General features: G+C 34.3%; 3 protein-coding genes across 3 annotated transcripts in view; 2 read left to right on the top strand and 1 right to left on the bottom strand.

Moving 5' to 3' along the window:
• The window catches only part of LOC141339276 (uncharacterized), a 727,444-nt gene that overhangs the window by 261,687 nt on the left and 447,773 nt on the right, over positions 1 to 17,984 (bottom strand). The window lies entirely within an intron of this gene.
• On the top strand, positions 212 to 3,012 carry LOC141338799 (uncharacterized). The gene is made up of 5 exons (XM_073844416.1): positions 212 to 260; positions 554 to 874; positions 1,074 to 1,376; positions 1,463 to 1,578; positions 2,962 to 3,012. Exons 1-5 carry the CDS (start codon positions 212 to 214, stop codon positions 3,010 to 3,012), a joined length of 840 nt encoding a protein of 279 aa, XP_073700517.1.
• Positions 16,184 to 17,819, top strand: LOC141338798 (uncharacterized). Its single transcript, XM_073844415.1, has 3 exons — positions 16,184 to 16,226; positions 16,951 to 17,271; positions 17,500 to 17,819. The coding sequence occupies exons 1-3, from the start codon at positions 16,184 to 16,186 to the stop codon at positions 17,817 to 17,819; spliced, it is 684 nt and encodes a 227-aa protein (XP_073700516.1).

The raw sequence follows: 17,984 nt of genomic DNA, 5'->3' as shown, positions 1-17,984 counted from the left end.
GAAAACAACAGTGTGTTCTTTTTCTCTTCCTGGAAAATTAACTTCATCTTGTACTCTACATGGAACAATTTGTCAGTGAAATAAGTTCAATCAACACTGATGTTTTGAAGGGTGGTCTGTTCCTGTTAGGGGTGGATTTAAAGTCATGCTAGTTCTGCCATCTCAAAGCAGTCTGTTATCAGAAACGTCCAGTGTTGTAATCCTTAAGAAAATGGTTTATGTTGTTGTTTTGATCAATTTGTGTTTGTGGCATTTGGCTGGTAAGTTATAATTATGTTTTGTGTGTTCTTAATAATTTAGTTCATGGTTTTAGCTTGTAGTATTTTATCTATGTTGTCTTTATTTTCGTGGAGTCGACTTTCTAAACGGTGCTTTTCTCTCTCAAAACTTCCATTTTTCTCTTTTTTGTCTGTCCGTTAATCACATTTCACGAAGTTGTGTCTGTACTGCTCTTTTTTTTTTGTTCATTTCACTTTTAAATAGCAAAAATTATGTTAGTTAAGCACCATAAAATTATTTGTTTTTTAATCTGTGAAAACTCTCTTTTCTTAAGGTGTGTTTGGTGATGGACTGAAGTCAGTGTCAGTGACGGAGGGAGATTCAGTCACTCTAAACACTGGTCTTACTGAAATAATAGATGAGGATCTGATTCTCTCGAGGTTTGGAGCTGAAAACACTTTAATAGCTGAAATCAATGTAATGGCCAACAGCGTCACTGTATATGATGATGTTCTTGATGGAAGATTCAGAGACAGACTGAAGCTGGATCATCAAACTGGATCTCTGACCATCACAAACATCACAACTCAACATGCTGGACTCTATAAACTTCAGTCCAACAGTGTGAGCAAGGATTTCAGTCTCAATGTCTATGGTGAGTTACATATTGGTTTCTTTTATTTGTTACAGCTTTAACGTATATGTATTCTAAATATGCCTGAGATACACATTTAATTCAGATTTTCCCTTTTCCAAACTATATGTTTTTCTTCTTATTAATCATCCCAATGTTAGAATCTCAAACAGTGTAATCATTTAAACATTTAAAGTGAAATCTGATGCTTCTTTCTCAGCTCGTCTGCCTGTTCCTGCCATCAGCAGTAACTCTTCACAATGTTTATCATTGTCATCATCATCATATTGTTCACTGGTGTGTTCAGTGGTGAATGTGAGTGATGTGACTCTCTCCTGGTACAAAGGAAACAGTTTATTGTCCAGCATCAGTGTGTCTGATCTCAGCATCAGTCTCTCTCTACCTCTGGAGGTGGAATATCAGGATAAAAACACCTACAGCTGTGTGATCAACAATACCCTCAGCAACCAGACCAGACATCTGGACATCAGTGAACTCTGCCACACATGTGCAGGTGTGGCAGGTATGTTATAATGTGTGTTTGTTTACTGAATTAATCTTGTAATTAAATGGATATATACACTTACATTGATGAACATCATCTGATAGCGCTAATCTCTGCTGCTGCTGCTGCTGGATCTCTGTTAATAGCAGCTGCAGTTGGGATCTACTGCATCTGCAGGAAACACAGAAAACCTAATCAAGAAGGCAAGTGTTCCAATCAAGTATTAAAGATAAAAGTTTTATGTATTAATAAAACTCTTTAATAATACTCTCTAGTTTCTTATAAAGAAGCTCTAATATTATGTGTAGTTGTTTGGTAATTATTTATAAAATGGCATTGGTGTTTACTAATTTCATTCATACAAAATACAATTCTATATTTCTCAAAAATGCAAACTAAAAATTCAAATCTAAATTATTGATGTCCAATTTATGTTTCAATGAAATTTACACTTCACAATAATACAAAAAAGCAAATTACATTTATTAAACATTCCTTTGGGATGCCTTTTTTTAATGATAAATTAACTGGACTTGTGTGTGAAACAGTTATGTATATATGAATTAATTTATTAATATTACTAAAAACAAATAAACATTAAACATTCCTCTACATTAACACTTTAACTTTGACAGTTTTGTACAAGAATGTCATCTTTAAAATTTGTACAGTGTAGAAATACATTGTATAGTACAAACACAAATAAATGTTTAACAATTAGCTTTTTGACTATGACTGAGTATGAATAAAATATAGACTTGGATTAAAATGTAAGGTTTTTCTATTGTGTTGTATATCAAAGTGAAAACCAACATATGTTTAGCTAATAACGTTTGTTGTAATGAAACAGATTTAGATAAGATTGAGTTCTGCGGGTTTAATTAATTTTGTCATTTTGGTTTAAACAGCTAATACCCATCCAGAAGAGATCATTTACACTGAAACATCGTTCACCAAAAGAAAAGCACAGAAATCGGTAAGATCATTTAATTGCCATTTTATTTTATGCATCTTTGCACAATTTTAACATATTTATAGTTGTGCGCTTGCATGTGACAGATTATTTTACTAACACAAACAAAATAACTGAAGAAAATTATAGGAGTACTATTTAAGAAACACTGACTCGTATCTCATAATATTTAAGACACTCGTTGCACCATGGCAACTAAAGAAAAACAGATCAACAGGTTTATTTAAAGAACATTGGTTCATGTTTTTCATAGTGCTCAAAATGAGCCACTGATGCCCTTTGTCCATAGTTTAATTAAAATATTTTTAAAAGCAGCCGAGAAATGCTTCAGTTCTGTAATTTGTCATCAACGTCCAATGTAATAGAATTTGTTTAAATATTTCCATGTCTTAGTTATATTGACGAGATATCAAAATATCTGATGTTTTCCTCAAGCTGCTTTCGGATCAGATTTTTTTCTTCTTTTTTTTTTACAAAGCATATCTGACCTGAAAGCAAACCTAAAAATGTTCAGGTTTCAAATGTTTGCTATTATTATTATTATTATTATTATTATTATTATTATTATTATTATTATTATTATTATTATTATTAATTACTATTATTATTATATGTTGTGTTTTTTTACAGAATGTTAAAGAGGATGAAGTTGTGTATGCAGGTGTCGTCACTAGAAGATGATCAAACTTCTTCACACACTGCAGATTCAGAATCCAGCCGTGAGATCACTTTAACTAGTCTATGGTTAAGATTTGAATGAGCACATGTAGCAACAGAACATTAAGTGCATTTTTATTTTCAGCAAAATATTTGTCAGTGTATTTTTCAGGTTTAGTTTTGCCCTGTATGATCAAGAAATACAAGCAGACTGAAGTGTGACATTCAGGGAGAGAGAAGGATTAATAAAATACTCTTCTAAAAATGTGCTTACTCTGCAAGTTTTAATATTAAATATTATTATTTTTATTTTTTTATATATATAAAATTTGTAGTCAGCAAAACTCCCTTTGGTTTTATACCAAAATAAAAGCTTGATGGGTTAACATTTGAAAGCAAAGAAATTAAGATGGCCATAAATATTAGCATTGCAATTTTACTATTGTTCTTTAAGCATGTCATTTACTTCTACCACTTTTAGAGCCACTTTGAGAATCTAGCAGCACAATTTGCAAGTAAAGAATAAGACCCGCTGTGGTCTGATATATTTCCATCTGTACAAAGATGTGGTTTGATCGGTTGGCCAGACAAACATAGTCTGCATGAGCACAAGTCTATTACTGGACATCTGTGGTAAATGTCAGTGTGTGTTTGTCGTGATGTGTCAATAGCATGTGGTTTAAAAGTGTTTTTCCATTCTAGATTTATGATATTCACAGTTTGGCTTCTGATTTAGCTTTAGATAGCTTTAGTGTGAAATACCCATCAGTGCTGGTGTTTTTTTTCCAAAAAAAAGAGATCACATTAAACAGTGGAATTACTGTAAACTTTGAAAAGATTATACTTTAAAAGCTAAGACTTTGTTTCATATCAAAAGTAAAATACCGTCTTTTCTGTCAGCACATTGTCAGTGTCCTCTTTGCAATGCAATGATATTTAACTGCATAAGAAAATGAACGTGCAATGTGGTTTGAGAAGATGAGAAGTGAGAAAAGTAAATATAAAACTGCTTGTCAGTAGTTATTTCCAGAGAAGCAGAAGTCACTGTTCTTGACACCTTTATTTTTAAAAGCACTGTATCATTTTTGTCTGTCAATATGTTAGAGCCATTTTACTGTCATACATATAACAGGGCTCTAGACTAACTTTTTGCACTGGTTGCACTGGTGCGCCTAACTTTTTTTCTTAGGTGCACCAGCACAAAAGTTAGGTGCACCCAAATTTTCAACCACATCACATTTAACACCGCAGTTTTACAAGTTAACTTTTTTTATTTATTTATTTATTTGTTGTTTTTTTAGATCGCTGTCCATATAGGCAATATTGACTTGTAAATGATTAACTAACAATTTGGTCAATATAAAGTTTTTTTTTTTTGATTCACAATTCTACAAGAAAGGCAACTTACTGAAAAAGTGTTGGTGCTTAAATGCTTTACTGAGCTGAAATCAAAAAGAAAGTTTGGATACTATAGTGTACTAAATTTTGCAAAATAGCAACATTTAGTACACTATAGATGTTCCTAAACTTATCCTAAGAAGTACTAAATAATTTTTAGTATATTAAGTGTAAAATTAGTGTTTGAAAACAGAGTAAGTATTATTTAAGTGCATTATAGAAGTGCACATTTTTTCCATTTGGCGTAGTTGGTGTTACACTGTGTTTGGTTATGTGCTGATTACATTATTTGCTGCAGCACCTTCACTGTCATTTTGCATTTTTATAGAAATAAAAAATAATTTACTGCAGTTGGAAAATGTAAGCTACAATTCTAAACTGAACGCATCTGACAACAGAGTTACCAAGTCTATATGACATAACTAGCCCAATGGCCAGCCAAGAACAACCCAAAATAGCGTACTGACCATATCCCAAATATCAAAAATTTCCATATCTAAAATACACATTTTACAGTTGTGCACATTGATCATAAACACCGCTCAAAGGCTTCCTACCTGTAGCCTTTACAAAACCTAACATCCAGCACCGTTTTATAGGTATAATGCAACAATTTTAAATACAGGCATTTTATTGAAATTTAATTTCTGCAATATTTTAAACCTTTAAACCACTGGGGGAAATCAACCCAGAGCAACAGTTTAAAAGTAGACCAATTCCGTGGGGGGAAAACGCGGACTTGGCAACCCTGCATCCAACACGAGCTGCTGGAGTTAATGTCATTGCACACGAGTATTAAATTTCCGCACGTTAAAAAATAAATACGAACTCAGGTTATTATGTTAATCGAGTTTACACACTGTCTCTGAAACTTTCGTCCGTCATAAAAAAAAATTCAGATCAGGTTCGATTTTCTGCATTTTGCATCCATAATAAGCATTTTCATATGAAAGGATGGCGAATATGAGAAAACTGAAAAAACGCATACAAAAATCGGACTCAGTGTGCAATGACCTTTAGATTTGACTGATCACGGGTCGAAAGTAAGGAGAGATGACAAAAAAAAACATGCTAGAGGATTTGCTGCTCAATCTTGTGTTCACTGACAAATTATAAGATGTGCTGCTCCCTTTACACAGAGTGCGCGTTATCGCAAAATCAAAAGTAAAAGTAAACCGCGCGACCACTCATTTAAAAGCTATTTCAATACCATGCATATAGAAAGTGCGAAAATTATATACAATATTAGAATGTTTGCGGGTGCGGGCGGTAAGAAATAAATATCGTTCTTTTCATCTTCTCTCATAATCCGCGGCTACATCCACTGTTTACCTGATGGGCTACAGTACTCACCTCTCTCTGTCTGACTGCATCACATGCATTTTCAAACGTACACACACGTACAGGAATATCTGGACCACGGCCAATCAGAGGGGGGGCGGGATCCGTCCTTCATCTCTGATTGGTTTAGACCACGATATGGGCCTAAAGTGTGTCTGTTGTTGAACAACAGGGAGACTTTAGAGTCACGGAGTTTCGTTTTTTTCCCCCTCGAACGGCTGGTCGCACCGGTGCAACCTTTGATTTTTTTTAGTCGCACTATTGGGAAATTAGGTCGCACGTGCGACCAAATTGGTCGCACTCTAGAGCCCTGTATAATGTATGATTTTCTGTTGTAACATTTATATTGTTATGCACTTGATCAGTAGTTAATAATTTCTTTATTCTTCATCACTTTTGGGCAGTAACTAACTAAACATTGCAATGCTGTAGCTATATATTGGTACTATAATGCAAACTACTGTACACTTCTCAGTAAAATAACCGTGCTGTCCTCTGACATTTTCTCAAAGCATTAGTTTTATTCCGTGATAAAGGAGTTTGGGTGAAATGTAAAGCAAAATTAAATTAAAATGTGCCATTTTCAACAACTTCAATGCCATTTGTCTGAAACTTTTTGAGACATATGAGTCACAATGCCATGTGACATCTTTTAATATTACAACTCCTTAGACACAAGCCTATTAAAGGCTATTTATTCCATTAAGCCTGTTTATTCAATGAATGACTGTCAAAGTATAAAGGTGCTTTCACCCATATGCAGTAGCTACTAGTGATGTGACATTTGACACCGAAGCTTCGAAGCTTGTATCAAAAAAGCGAAACATCTCACAGTGAAGCACTGTACCGGAGCTTGATTCGTTTTGTCCATAACCACGTGACCTGTGACGTCCGAAGCTTCGTTTTCGCGCACAACCACGTGACTGCTTCATATTCTGATTCAAATAACGTGAACCCCTTGTGCAAGTATCAAGTGTCATACACTTTTTGTCAAGAATAAATCATAATACGAATAAATGTGTACATGTGTAGTTTTGTGCATATCCATTTTGTAGTTATCCTTGCTTCACAAGCACTTCTAATTAATACTAATATTAGTCAAAATTATTCTTAATTTACTTTGGACATATATGCCTACATGAACCATGCTTATACTTGTATAATTTTATTAAAATGTTTATTTACAGATCAATTCGAGTAAAATTACTGTTTTTCTGACACAGCACAAATTTATGTGTTTGATGAAACTGTTAAAAATCGCTTTAAGATCTGTGACGCGAAAGCAACTTTTTCCACCTTTGTCCACAAGATGTCATTAGTGTGCAACATGTTGAAAAGCTTCGAGTAACGAACCTTTTTATGATACAGTTGATGGGAAAGCCTCGGTGCTTCGAAAAGCTTCATTTTCCCATCACTAGTAGCTACAACATCTAACAGCAAGGGCTAAGTCATGTTAACCAGACAAATCTTTAGTATTTCATTTACAGAACATGTCTCAAACTCTCCTTGAGAACCACTGTCCTACAAAGGGTATCTCCAGCTAGCCTAGAAGTGTGTAGTAATCCCGAAGACCTTGATTAGCTAGTTTAGGTGTGTTTAATTTGGAGCTAAACTCAGCTGGACAGTGTGCATACAGCTGCATATTGTGCCATCTAGTGTTCACAATAAGACATAAAATCTCTATCTTTGATCAAAAAAGTATGGTTTAAACAAATCTCACCGCAGAGCAGCCAAATGCCTGATAATATACATTTGTAAATCAATGACACACCTTTCACTTAACATTCTTAACCAGGGTGCCCTGCACCTGAATATCCACTTTTCTCCAAATTTCAGCTTCAGCACACCTGTTTGCATCACTATCAAGTGTTCCTGAAGACCTGGTTCTGGTCATTCAAGAATCAGCATTGCATGAATCATACAGACGACACAATTGCTGAAAAATGGTCAAGGAATGCTGACTGTGCAACTAAATCAAAAGGGCTACCACCGAGTTCCTGGCTTCACTGAAACTGGTATTTAAAATAGGCTGTTATTTGGTGACACATGCTCAGGGTGGCCATTTTATGTCTCTAAATGCACATGAAGTGAGAGGGTGCTCACTCACTTCAGAGCCAAATGGGAGGACCCTAAAGCTCTAGCTCCCCCTCCCTGGAGGTAATGGGGTGGAGATAGACAACACTACCCCCCTTACCCGATCACTAAACATAACTCCACCCATTAGTTCACACAGAGGTCGAGGTCGACATTTTGATTTTTTGATGTAGCCTACTGACACCTCAAAATAAAATGAAGGCTATTTGAACAAGCGCTTTGAGTGCAACGTCAGCAGCGAATGCTCTGTGATTGATTGCTTCTGTCTTTCAGCCTTTGCGTATGTACAGATAAATAAACCTACAGTAGATCGTATTTTACGCATAAAAATTCGTAGCTACTCTATAAAAACTGTTTAAAATACCATAGTATTGCTATTTTTATGTGATCCACCAATTCCTAGTGCTACCGTCTTTGTATGAAAGTCTGGATTCACTCAAAATGTCATGCAATATCTACCAAAAAAAAGCACTAACTCCACAATTAAAAAGTTATTCAGCTTAATTTATTCAGTGTAAAATAATTGTTCGTTCTGTAACTAACAATTTAGTATGTCAGAGTTGAACAGTTTCAGCAAAAGAATGTCAAAGCTAAACGCCAAAATGTTCGAGATGAGTCAGAGAAAGACGTAAACAGAAACTCTTACCTTAAGGAAACTTGGTGTCAAAGTCCAAATACTAACTTGTGAGCTACGATGATGATTACATCGTCTGCACCTGCTCTTCACCGCAAAATTAGGAAACAAAACACGGCTGAATGTGGAGTCTGGAATCTTTAGTGTTATTAATCGCCAACAGAGGCTTTGTTCGAGAAATTAATATAATTATCAAGTATTTATTTGCAATGTTTTCTGATTCACACTAATGCGGTGAGGGTGCAAGTGTTGTTTACTTGTCAAAAGTTCACCCTCAACCGTCTGGTATTGTGCTCTCCATGGCTCGGATGCAAGGTTTAAAACTCAAGCGGAAGTCTACAACGTCGATGTTGTAGATGGAGTCACGCGAACATTACTACTCATTTGAAACACGTACGTTACACTGCAGTGTTCATCCAAGTTTAGCCAAACTTGTTACTGTTTCGTGTGTAATATCCCACATCAAATTCATGTAAGTTTTTACTTATTGCGCCAGTGTTGTTAATATATAATAGTCTCTTGCGTTTCCATCTAAAATATTTTATACAAATACGTTTTAGGACCAGGGCCGGATTTAGCCAGCCCCATTAGGGGGTGCATGTAGAATATTGGGGGGGGCAAGTGTGGGTGAGCTTCTCTAATTATCTATGCAAAGAAAACTATACTAACTATGCTGTCATCATATCAGTCCACCTATCCATATCTCTATCTTCTCCTTTGATCCATTTGATTTGTCTTATAGGTTTTATGTTTGATGGCCTACCCTCTGCATTTACCCGGGCTTGGGACCGGCACAAATAGGACACTGGCTTGTGCCCTTTTGAGGCTGCATTTATGTTGTTGTTTTTTTTTTTTTTTTTTTTAATTTTTACTTTTTTAAATGTCTATATCTATCTATCTATCTATCTATCTATCTATCTATCTATCTATCTATCTATCTTTTCATTTTTTTGTCTTTTTATTTTATTCATATATTTTTTTATTTCTTTTTTTGTGTATTTTTTTTTTACAAATTTTTTTTTTTTTTTAAAGCATCAGTCGTCTGCTTTTCTGTGCAAAAAGACTAACAAATGCATGCATATCTAGGCCTGTGGTTATGCCCTTCTCCTGAGCCAGAATAACTACATTTCTTTTTCTTTCATGTAGCAATAGTGTGGCGGAAGGGAGTAAGAACACGAGACAAAGTGGAGAAAGAGCTTTAGCATGATGTAGATGATATTCCAATCACAAGGGAGGTCACATACATGCGATGGAGCTGAGGAAATGCATTTTTATACCCGTGTAGATATTTGCAAACGGTAGAGAGGTCTTCAAACTCTACATTGCCATCATCATCAGTCTTTTTAAATTATTTTCCAGTCTTTTTGCATTTCAGTTTTCACAGACACTAGTCCATATCGCGATTTGAATTAAGTGACAGACCAACTTTTGATTTATTAATCCAAAAATCGACGAATTCTGTGGTATTCCGCGCTATAGTAAAGTCGGTTTTTATGAATGGAGTGCGCGATCCCGTCCGTGTTTTCGCTGAGGAGACATTGTAAACGCGCGATCATGTAGAGACAGAAATGACATACCTTCGTGTAAATAGGATAAATAACATAAGGCAATTTAGTTTGTTTGTTTTATGAAATTCGGAATTTTGCATGCCTTTACGTTTGGGGGGGCAGTCACAGCATTTAGGGGGGCATTGCCCCACCTTGCCCATGCCTATATCCGGGCCTGTTTAGGACATAGCTTTGATTTGAACTTAAAGACAATTCTATTGTATGGAAGGCATTTTCTGCCCATTTAATTCTAAAAATGAAAATGAAAACCAGGTTAACAATTTCATTATAAAAAGCTATACGCAAAATATGTGCCAAAATTGAAAACGAAATGAATTGATTTTATTTTCATTTTTATTTTCACTGTGACAATGCATTTTCCCTGACAAATTGAAAAATAAAGTGCAGTTGGTGATTTGACATTTCATTTTCACTGCAATCTCGAGTCAGAGCTGCCAATCTTAAAATGAAAAGGTTAATGTGAAAAAGAAAATGCAAATCCAGGTTTTACAAAGCTTTTTATTAATGCTCATGCAATAATAGTGACACAATTAAAATCGAAATGTCGAAATCGAACGTTTTATTGTCTCTTTTATTTCACAGTTCGTTTTCATTTTCAAAGTCAACTTGTATGCATGTTTGAGATTAAATGTTAAACATTGTTTTTATTAGCTAAGCAGCAAAAGTCTGACTGTATAAAATCCCTGCCGAACTCTTAATTTGAAGTGCATTTTATGTGGGCGGAGTCAGGGACGTGCCAAGACTAGTTCAGTCCACAGAATATTCTACTGCTGCCTCAAGACCGATCGTTGTTTTTTCAATGTGTGTGCGTTCATGAAAACGTAAGTTTACCTTAAATGTACATTATTTGGACATGTATGTATATGTGTAGACTCGTGTGTGTGTGTGTAGAGCTGATGTTATATTGTATGTTTCCTCGATAGTTAAGCACGTTATGAGAGTTCGATTTAAAGATATGTACAAATACACTGTTGAGATTTCTGTTCGCTGCAAATACATTCACCAATTATGCTGCTATGGAGCTCTAAGACATTTGTATTATCAATATTCGTATTTACAGTTGGAACATGTTTATGTAATGTAAAACGATTAATCCTAATTGATCACGTTTGGCAAGATGGCACGTAATATCGTCTGTTCTATTATTAGTGTTGGAGCTCCGCCTAGCGGCCATAAGTGAAATTACGATTGTAACTTAAAGTCTTATTTCAGTATTGTTTCATTTATAGTAATACTTACACGCTTTGTAAGTTGTTTGAAAGTTTATTTAATTTATTTCTTGTTATTCCTTTATTTCAGAAACCACACACACACAAACACAGTCACGCCTATCTGTAACAAACAGATTGTGGAATAAATCAATGTTTGAACCAGAAACTGTTGTGTATCGTTGCTCTTTTAGTTGCAAAGGTTGATCTTTTGACAGTATTTCTTGTAAACGTTTATGGGTACAACTTTAAAAGTGAAAATGATGACTTGTTTGATACTTTAGAATTTCGCTTAACACATTGCTTATGTAAATTCCCCAATTCACTTATATAAATTGGAGGTGATTTTAACATTACTTTGGACAATTTCCTCGACAGATGGCCTCCTCGTGCTCCATCTTCTTCTAGTACCACACTTAAGGCCTTTATGGAGAAATTTGGTATAAAAGACATTTGGAGGGAGAAATTCCCTAACTTAAATTCCTTTACATGGAACAATAAGGCATGTACTGCCATGTCTCGTATTGATTATTGGCTAGCTTCTTGTAGCTTGCAGAAAGAATACATTTTAATCAACATTCTTCCTATGCCTCTGACAGACCATAAAGCAGTTTCTGTTAATGTTGGCCTTAGGCTTGCCACGATAGACGGTGTTGACGGTGTTACCGGTTTTAAGACGGAACACCGGTGACATCACTTTTCCACCGTGACACCGTCTCCACTTTTTTTTTTTTTTTTTTAAGTATTCGTTTTTTTATTAAATATTTATTTGAATTGAATGGAAAATATCATTCTAAATAATTTACTTAAGACGAGAGCATGCAATATAATTAAAAACTGAACATAGCTACAATGCGTCATATTTCATTTATCACGTGAGGAGTTCGCGCTTACATATAATAAACAGCGTAAAAGTTAAGCATGTTTGGCCGAGCCCAGGGCACTCCCCCTGCCCAGGGAGAGGGATGCTGAAAACAAGAGATGATGAAGGTAAGACTGCTTGGCTATTTAAAGGGATTCTCTTGTAGTGCTTGGATACGGAGTGTGATTGCTGATGGTGAATTGGCCGTATTAATTATCTGTGCGAAGAGTCGAATTTACAGAAAGAGAATGGCGGACTATTTAGTGTCCAAAAGCTTATAAATGCGTGCGTATTATACTTTCACTTTCAGTTTTTCGGGAATTGGCAATATTTTGGGTTCAAAGTTTTGTTTTTTTGTAGTTTCGTTGTCGTCCATTAAAATAATTGACGCCGAATTGGCAATTCCCGCAAAACTGAAAGTGAAAGTATAATACGCACGCATTTATAAGCTATTTGAAAGCAGAAAAAAGAGGAAACCCCCACCCCCACGGTGATACCGGTATTACCGGTGTTGTCACGTGCCGATTAACCGGTGGGGAAATTTCCTCATCGTCACAACCCTAGTTGGCCTACAACCTTTTTCCAACAACCTTAATAACTCATACTGGAAACTTAATAATTCAATTCTGGACAACGAATCTGTTAAGATTACCATTCACAGTTTGATTGCACATTATTGGAATTTAGCTCAACTAAGTAATGATTATTGTAATAACTGGGAATTATTAAAGTTTGAAATAGGTAAATTTTTAAGAAATTATGGAAGTGGATTAGCTAAAGCCAGAAAACATGAAGAAAAAATATAATTTAAAAGATTACAGCTTTCACTCAAAGATCTCAGACAGTGAAAAAATTGAACTATTTACTCTTAAAAATCACCTAGATGATATAAAAGGAAAGCAGAGGGGGCTTTCATTAGATCTAGACAAAGATGGCTGGAGAAGGGTGAACAAAACTCTGCTTTTTTTTTTCAACTAGAGAAACTAGAGAAAAGTCTTTCAAAAAATACAATTTCACATCTGAATATTAACGGTATTTTAACTCATGACCCAAGATCTATTGCTGGTTATTGTTCATCTTTTTATAGCTTTCTTTATGAATCTATAGGTTTAATGAAAAGGATACTTGATCTGATTTCTTAGATAGCCTTACTAATGTCCAATCTATAAGTGAAGACAAAAAAGTACTGTGTGATATTTCTAGTTGTATAGATCAAGTCTTACTTGTTATTTAGAAACTTAAGTTAAATAAATCCCCTCAAGTCTACTATTGATAATATGCCTTTCATTTTTTTTACGGAAAAATAAAACCCATTATATTAAGAAATCTGTAGTTATGAACACAACTGAAAATGGAGGTTTAAACTTTTTAGATTTTACCACTCTTAATTACACTTTTAAAGTTAACTGGATCAACATTTAAAAAAAAAATTAACTAGTATATGGAACATTATTTCTCACTATATTTTTTCACAGGTTGGAGGACTTCATTTTTTTTTGCTTTGTAACTACAGCATTTCTAAACTTCTGTTAAAGTTATCCAATTTTCACACACAAATGCTTCTCTCCTGGAACTTAATCTATAAACATAACTTCTCACCTAATAGATGTTTTATATGGAATGACAAACATATTCTATATAAATCTAAAACACTACTTTTTTTTTTTTAATTGGTTTTCTAGTGATATAGTTTTGGTGAGCCAACTTTTCAATCAAGAAGGTCTTCTGTTAACCTATTCTGATTTTTTGTCTAAATTTAAAATCCCAATCACTCCTAAATAATATGCTGTAGTTATGAATGCTGTCCCCTCTGGGTTAAAAATGCTTTGTAAAAATACATGTCCACAAGCTTCTCTGCAATCCTTAGATCCTGTTAACACTGCTGTTGGTCAAGGTTGTTTCTCTTCTTCCTCTGTTAAGCACAATAATCGACAGGTTCGGGCCCCTTTTCAAAGGGATGTTGTCTCTAGACCTCCTATTGTAACTTTCTGGAATAGCTGTGTTGATGGTTTGATATGGCATACAATCTGGAAACTACCTCTTAAATATTTAATCACAAATAAAGTAAAGGAAATTTATTTCAAACTAATTTATAAATATTACTCCACTAACTATTTCCTTGTAAACCAATTTAACTGTGATATTGATACACTATGTACATTTTGTGGTCAACATAGAGAAACATTTTTTTTTTCATTTATTTTGGACTTGTCCTTACTTAACCAATTTTTGGTCAGATTTCTGCACATTTGTAAGAGATGATATCATTCCCAGCTTTCAACTTTGTTTTGTTTGGTTTTTTCACTTACGACAGGTCATTTCATAAGGAATTTAATATGATTAATCTGTTACTGTTGTTGGCTAAGTTCAGTATACATAAATGCAAGTTTGGCAATTATAAACCATTGTTTCTCATTCTGAAATCAGAAGTAAAGCAATACCTAAAATCTATTTACAGACAAATTTACTGACAAAGCTGCCAAGTGTATTAATGTATGTAAACATTTTCATGTTTTTATATAATTATTTTGTATGTATTTATTTGCTTTATTTACTTTTCTTTTTCTGTTTATTTATATTTTTGTATTCTTTTTCCCTTTTGTTTATGCCTTGCCTACTGTAAAATTGCTGAATTTGAGCTAATAAAAAAGAAAAAAGAAAAGAGAAGGTTTACACTAACTATGTTAATCCTCTAAAATTCAACACCACAAGTTTAACTCTTTACTCTATAAGTCCTTAACACCAGGATTTTAAGAATTGCATTAAAGAGCTCTCTAAATGGCATTGTTACTAGTAATAACTAAATTAGAGAGCTCTATAATTCAGAACTTACTAGTAAAAATACAATAACAGAGCTCTCTAATTAAAATAGTTAGAATTGAATTAGAGAGCTCTCTAATATGCATTGTTACAAGTAAAAATGTAATTATAGAGCTCTCTAATTCAATTATTACTAGTAAAAATGCAATTACGACGAGTAACACTTAGAATATTTTAAGCTAAAACGGCTTGCCATATGCACGTAATTTCATGACAATATTGTTTTTAAACTTACACTCTACTGGCCTCTGTCCAGTTTCTTTTTTTTTTTTTTTTATCCAGACAATTTTTTTTCTGCATCTTATTTTGATCGATCAGCCGGTGTCCATAGCTTTCATTCAAAGCCTCGGGAAATGAACCACTTTTCAACACATCTGGCTGGAATGCTTTAAAGCTTCATGAAGCTTCATAACCGAGCTGGTTATGATACAAATATGACATGAAAAGCATCCACCCAAGCTCTTTTTTTTTTCTTCATTGGATTTTAACGGCAGCTTGCATCTTGGGGTTGCACTACTGCCATCTTCTGGAGTTCATTAATGCCTACAGCAACATGTCAGTCTTGTATTTACGAAACAAAAATGCAGATCAAGTATTTCCTTCCTTCTCCACCTCCACCGCATTTCAGTAGGCCTATGTTCTTTATTCCATATCCTGTTAGTCATATTCTTTACGTGTCTGTTATTATGTTCTTTCTCTCCATTTCGTTTTTTCTTTTCTTTGTGGATAATAATTATTTCAAAAGGTAGCTCCTGATGATTCCCGGCCATATCTACACAAGAGAGAGAACAAGTGACTAAAAAGCAAGGATCTCCATAGGTGAAATATATAATAGCTACTTCTTCAATATATGATTCAAAGTGAAACCTCTGTTGGCCTATGTAGACAGAGATGTGGTTTGATTTGCAGGTTGAAAAAAAAACCCCAGCTTTTGCATTATTTATATATATATATATATATATATATATATATATATTGCATATATTAAAACAAGTGATCTAGTGATCTGCTGATGGCACCACGAGGAAATACACCCTTGAATAATACTGAATATACAAAAAAATATTTGAAATTATACTGTTGCAAAAAAATGAAATAAAAATAATAATATAGAACAGAATATGTATAACCAATGCATGCATGAAGAGCTGTGCATGTGTAGTGAGTGGGTGGTGCTCAAATATTATTGGTAGATGAATCAACACATATAGAAGCAGTTTAACACTGTCCTTTTAGTTTGTTCACACACTTCAAGTGCGGTTATCTGAAAATGGTTCACATGTTGGTTTTGTTCTACTTGTGGCACCTAGTCGGTAAGTGATAATCGATTTAAGAAAACACTTTGTGCTTTAGCTTTAATCTGATAGATTGTATTTACAGAGATGTACTATAGTCCCAAAAAGTATTTAATCAGCCAGAGGATTTTCAAAGTAAAAGATGCTTTAACCAAAATTATTGTGAGATCTAATTTAATCCACAGGAGGAAAAAATAGGGCAGGTGCTACAACAGCAAATCTATTTTATATAAAATAATTTATGGGGTCTCACTTTATATTTGCTGGCCTTAAAATATGTACTTACATTTAAATTAATAATTTTGTACAATGTACTTATTGTGTACATAAATGTTTTTATATTGTACTCATCTTTTTTTAACCTATATTCAATTACATTTCTAATTAATTTCTGTAATTACCACTGTTGACCCATCCCTTACACCCTAACCCACCCTTAAACCTACCCATACCAAACCTGTCCATAACCTTATATCCCACCTTAATAAACAAAAGAGTTTTGCAATGCAATAGGTCCACATTAAGTACATTGTACTTATTTTTTGATGTAAGTACATAATTGTTAAGGCCACCTAATATAAAGTGTGACTATTTATGGATTTAACACTTTGTAAACAATGTAAAGTGGAGTATGTTTTTGGCCCACGTTAGCATAAATCAAAGGCTTTGAAAAACCAGGCTGCAGTTTTGTTCTGTGTGGAATATTTAAATAAATCAGCAAATCTGTACCTGTGTTCATCAGGTGTGTTTGGTGATGGACTGAAGTCAGTGTCAGTGACAGAGGGAGATTCAGTCACTCTAAACACTGGTCTTACTGAAATAATGTATGAGGATCTGATTCTCTGGAGGTTTGGAGCTAAAAACACTTTAATTGCTCAAATCGATGTAATGGCCAGCAGCATCACTATAAATGATGATGTTCTTGATGGGAGATTCAGAGACAGACTGAAGCTGGATCATCAAACTGGATCTCTGACCATCACAAACATCACAACTGATCATGCTGGACTCTATAAACTACTGACCAACAGTGTGAGCAAGGATTTCAGTCTCAGTGTCTATTGTAAGTAAAATGTTTGTTTTTCGCCTTTTTCATTTACCTTTAAATTTAATGTATTTTAATATTTCAATTACTTTGATTATTAATAAAATAACCACATTATTTTAATTAAGCATAATTATGTGTAATAATCTTTTTTAATTGCTGAGAGAGGAGTGAAGATCACTCTCATAAGACACTGATTCTGCCACAAACATTTCTGATCTAGTCTTGTTTATCTTATGTTTTTAGCTCGTCTGCCTGTTCCTGTCATCAGCAGAGACACTTCACAATGTACATCATCATCATCATCATCATCATTATCATCCTATTGTTTACTGGTGTGTTCAGTGGTGAATTTGAGTGGTGTGACTCTCTCCTGGTACAAAGGAAACAGTTTATTGTCCAACATCAGTGTGTCTGATCTCAGCATCAGTCTCTCTCTACCTCTGGAGGTGGAATATCAGGATAAAAACACCTACAGCTGTGTGCTCAACAATACCATCAGCAACCAGACTCAACATCTGGACATCAGCAAACTCTGCAGTGCAGGTACGCCAGTGCTAATATGAGCAACTATTGCATCTTAATTTGTTGATTCTGAGCTTAAGATGGCATTAAAAAAGATGAATGAAATGATGAATGAGCTACTGATATCATTTACCATTGCCTAATCATGCCTTTCTAAACAGGCTAATAGTTCAGTAAAAAGTTAAGTTTGTAAGTTCATCTAGAGA

This window comes from Garra rufa, chromosome 7 (genome assembly GCF_049309525.1).
Source record: "Garra rufa chromosome 7, GarRuf1.0, whole genome shotgun sequence".
NCBI classification, from domain to species: Eukaryota; Metazoa; Chordata; class Actinopteri; order Cypriniformes; family Cyprinidae; genus Garra; species Garra rufa.
This window is presented reverse-complemented; position numbering and strand designations above follow the sequence as displayed.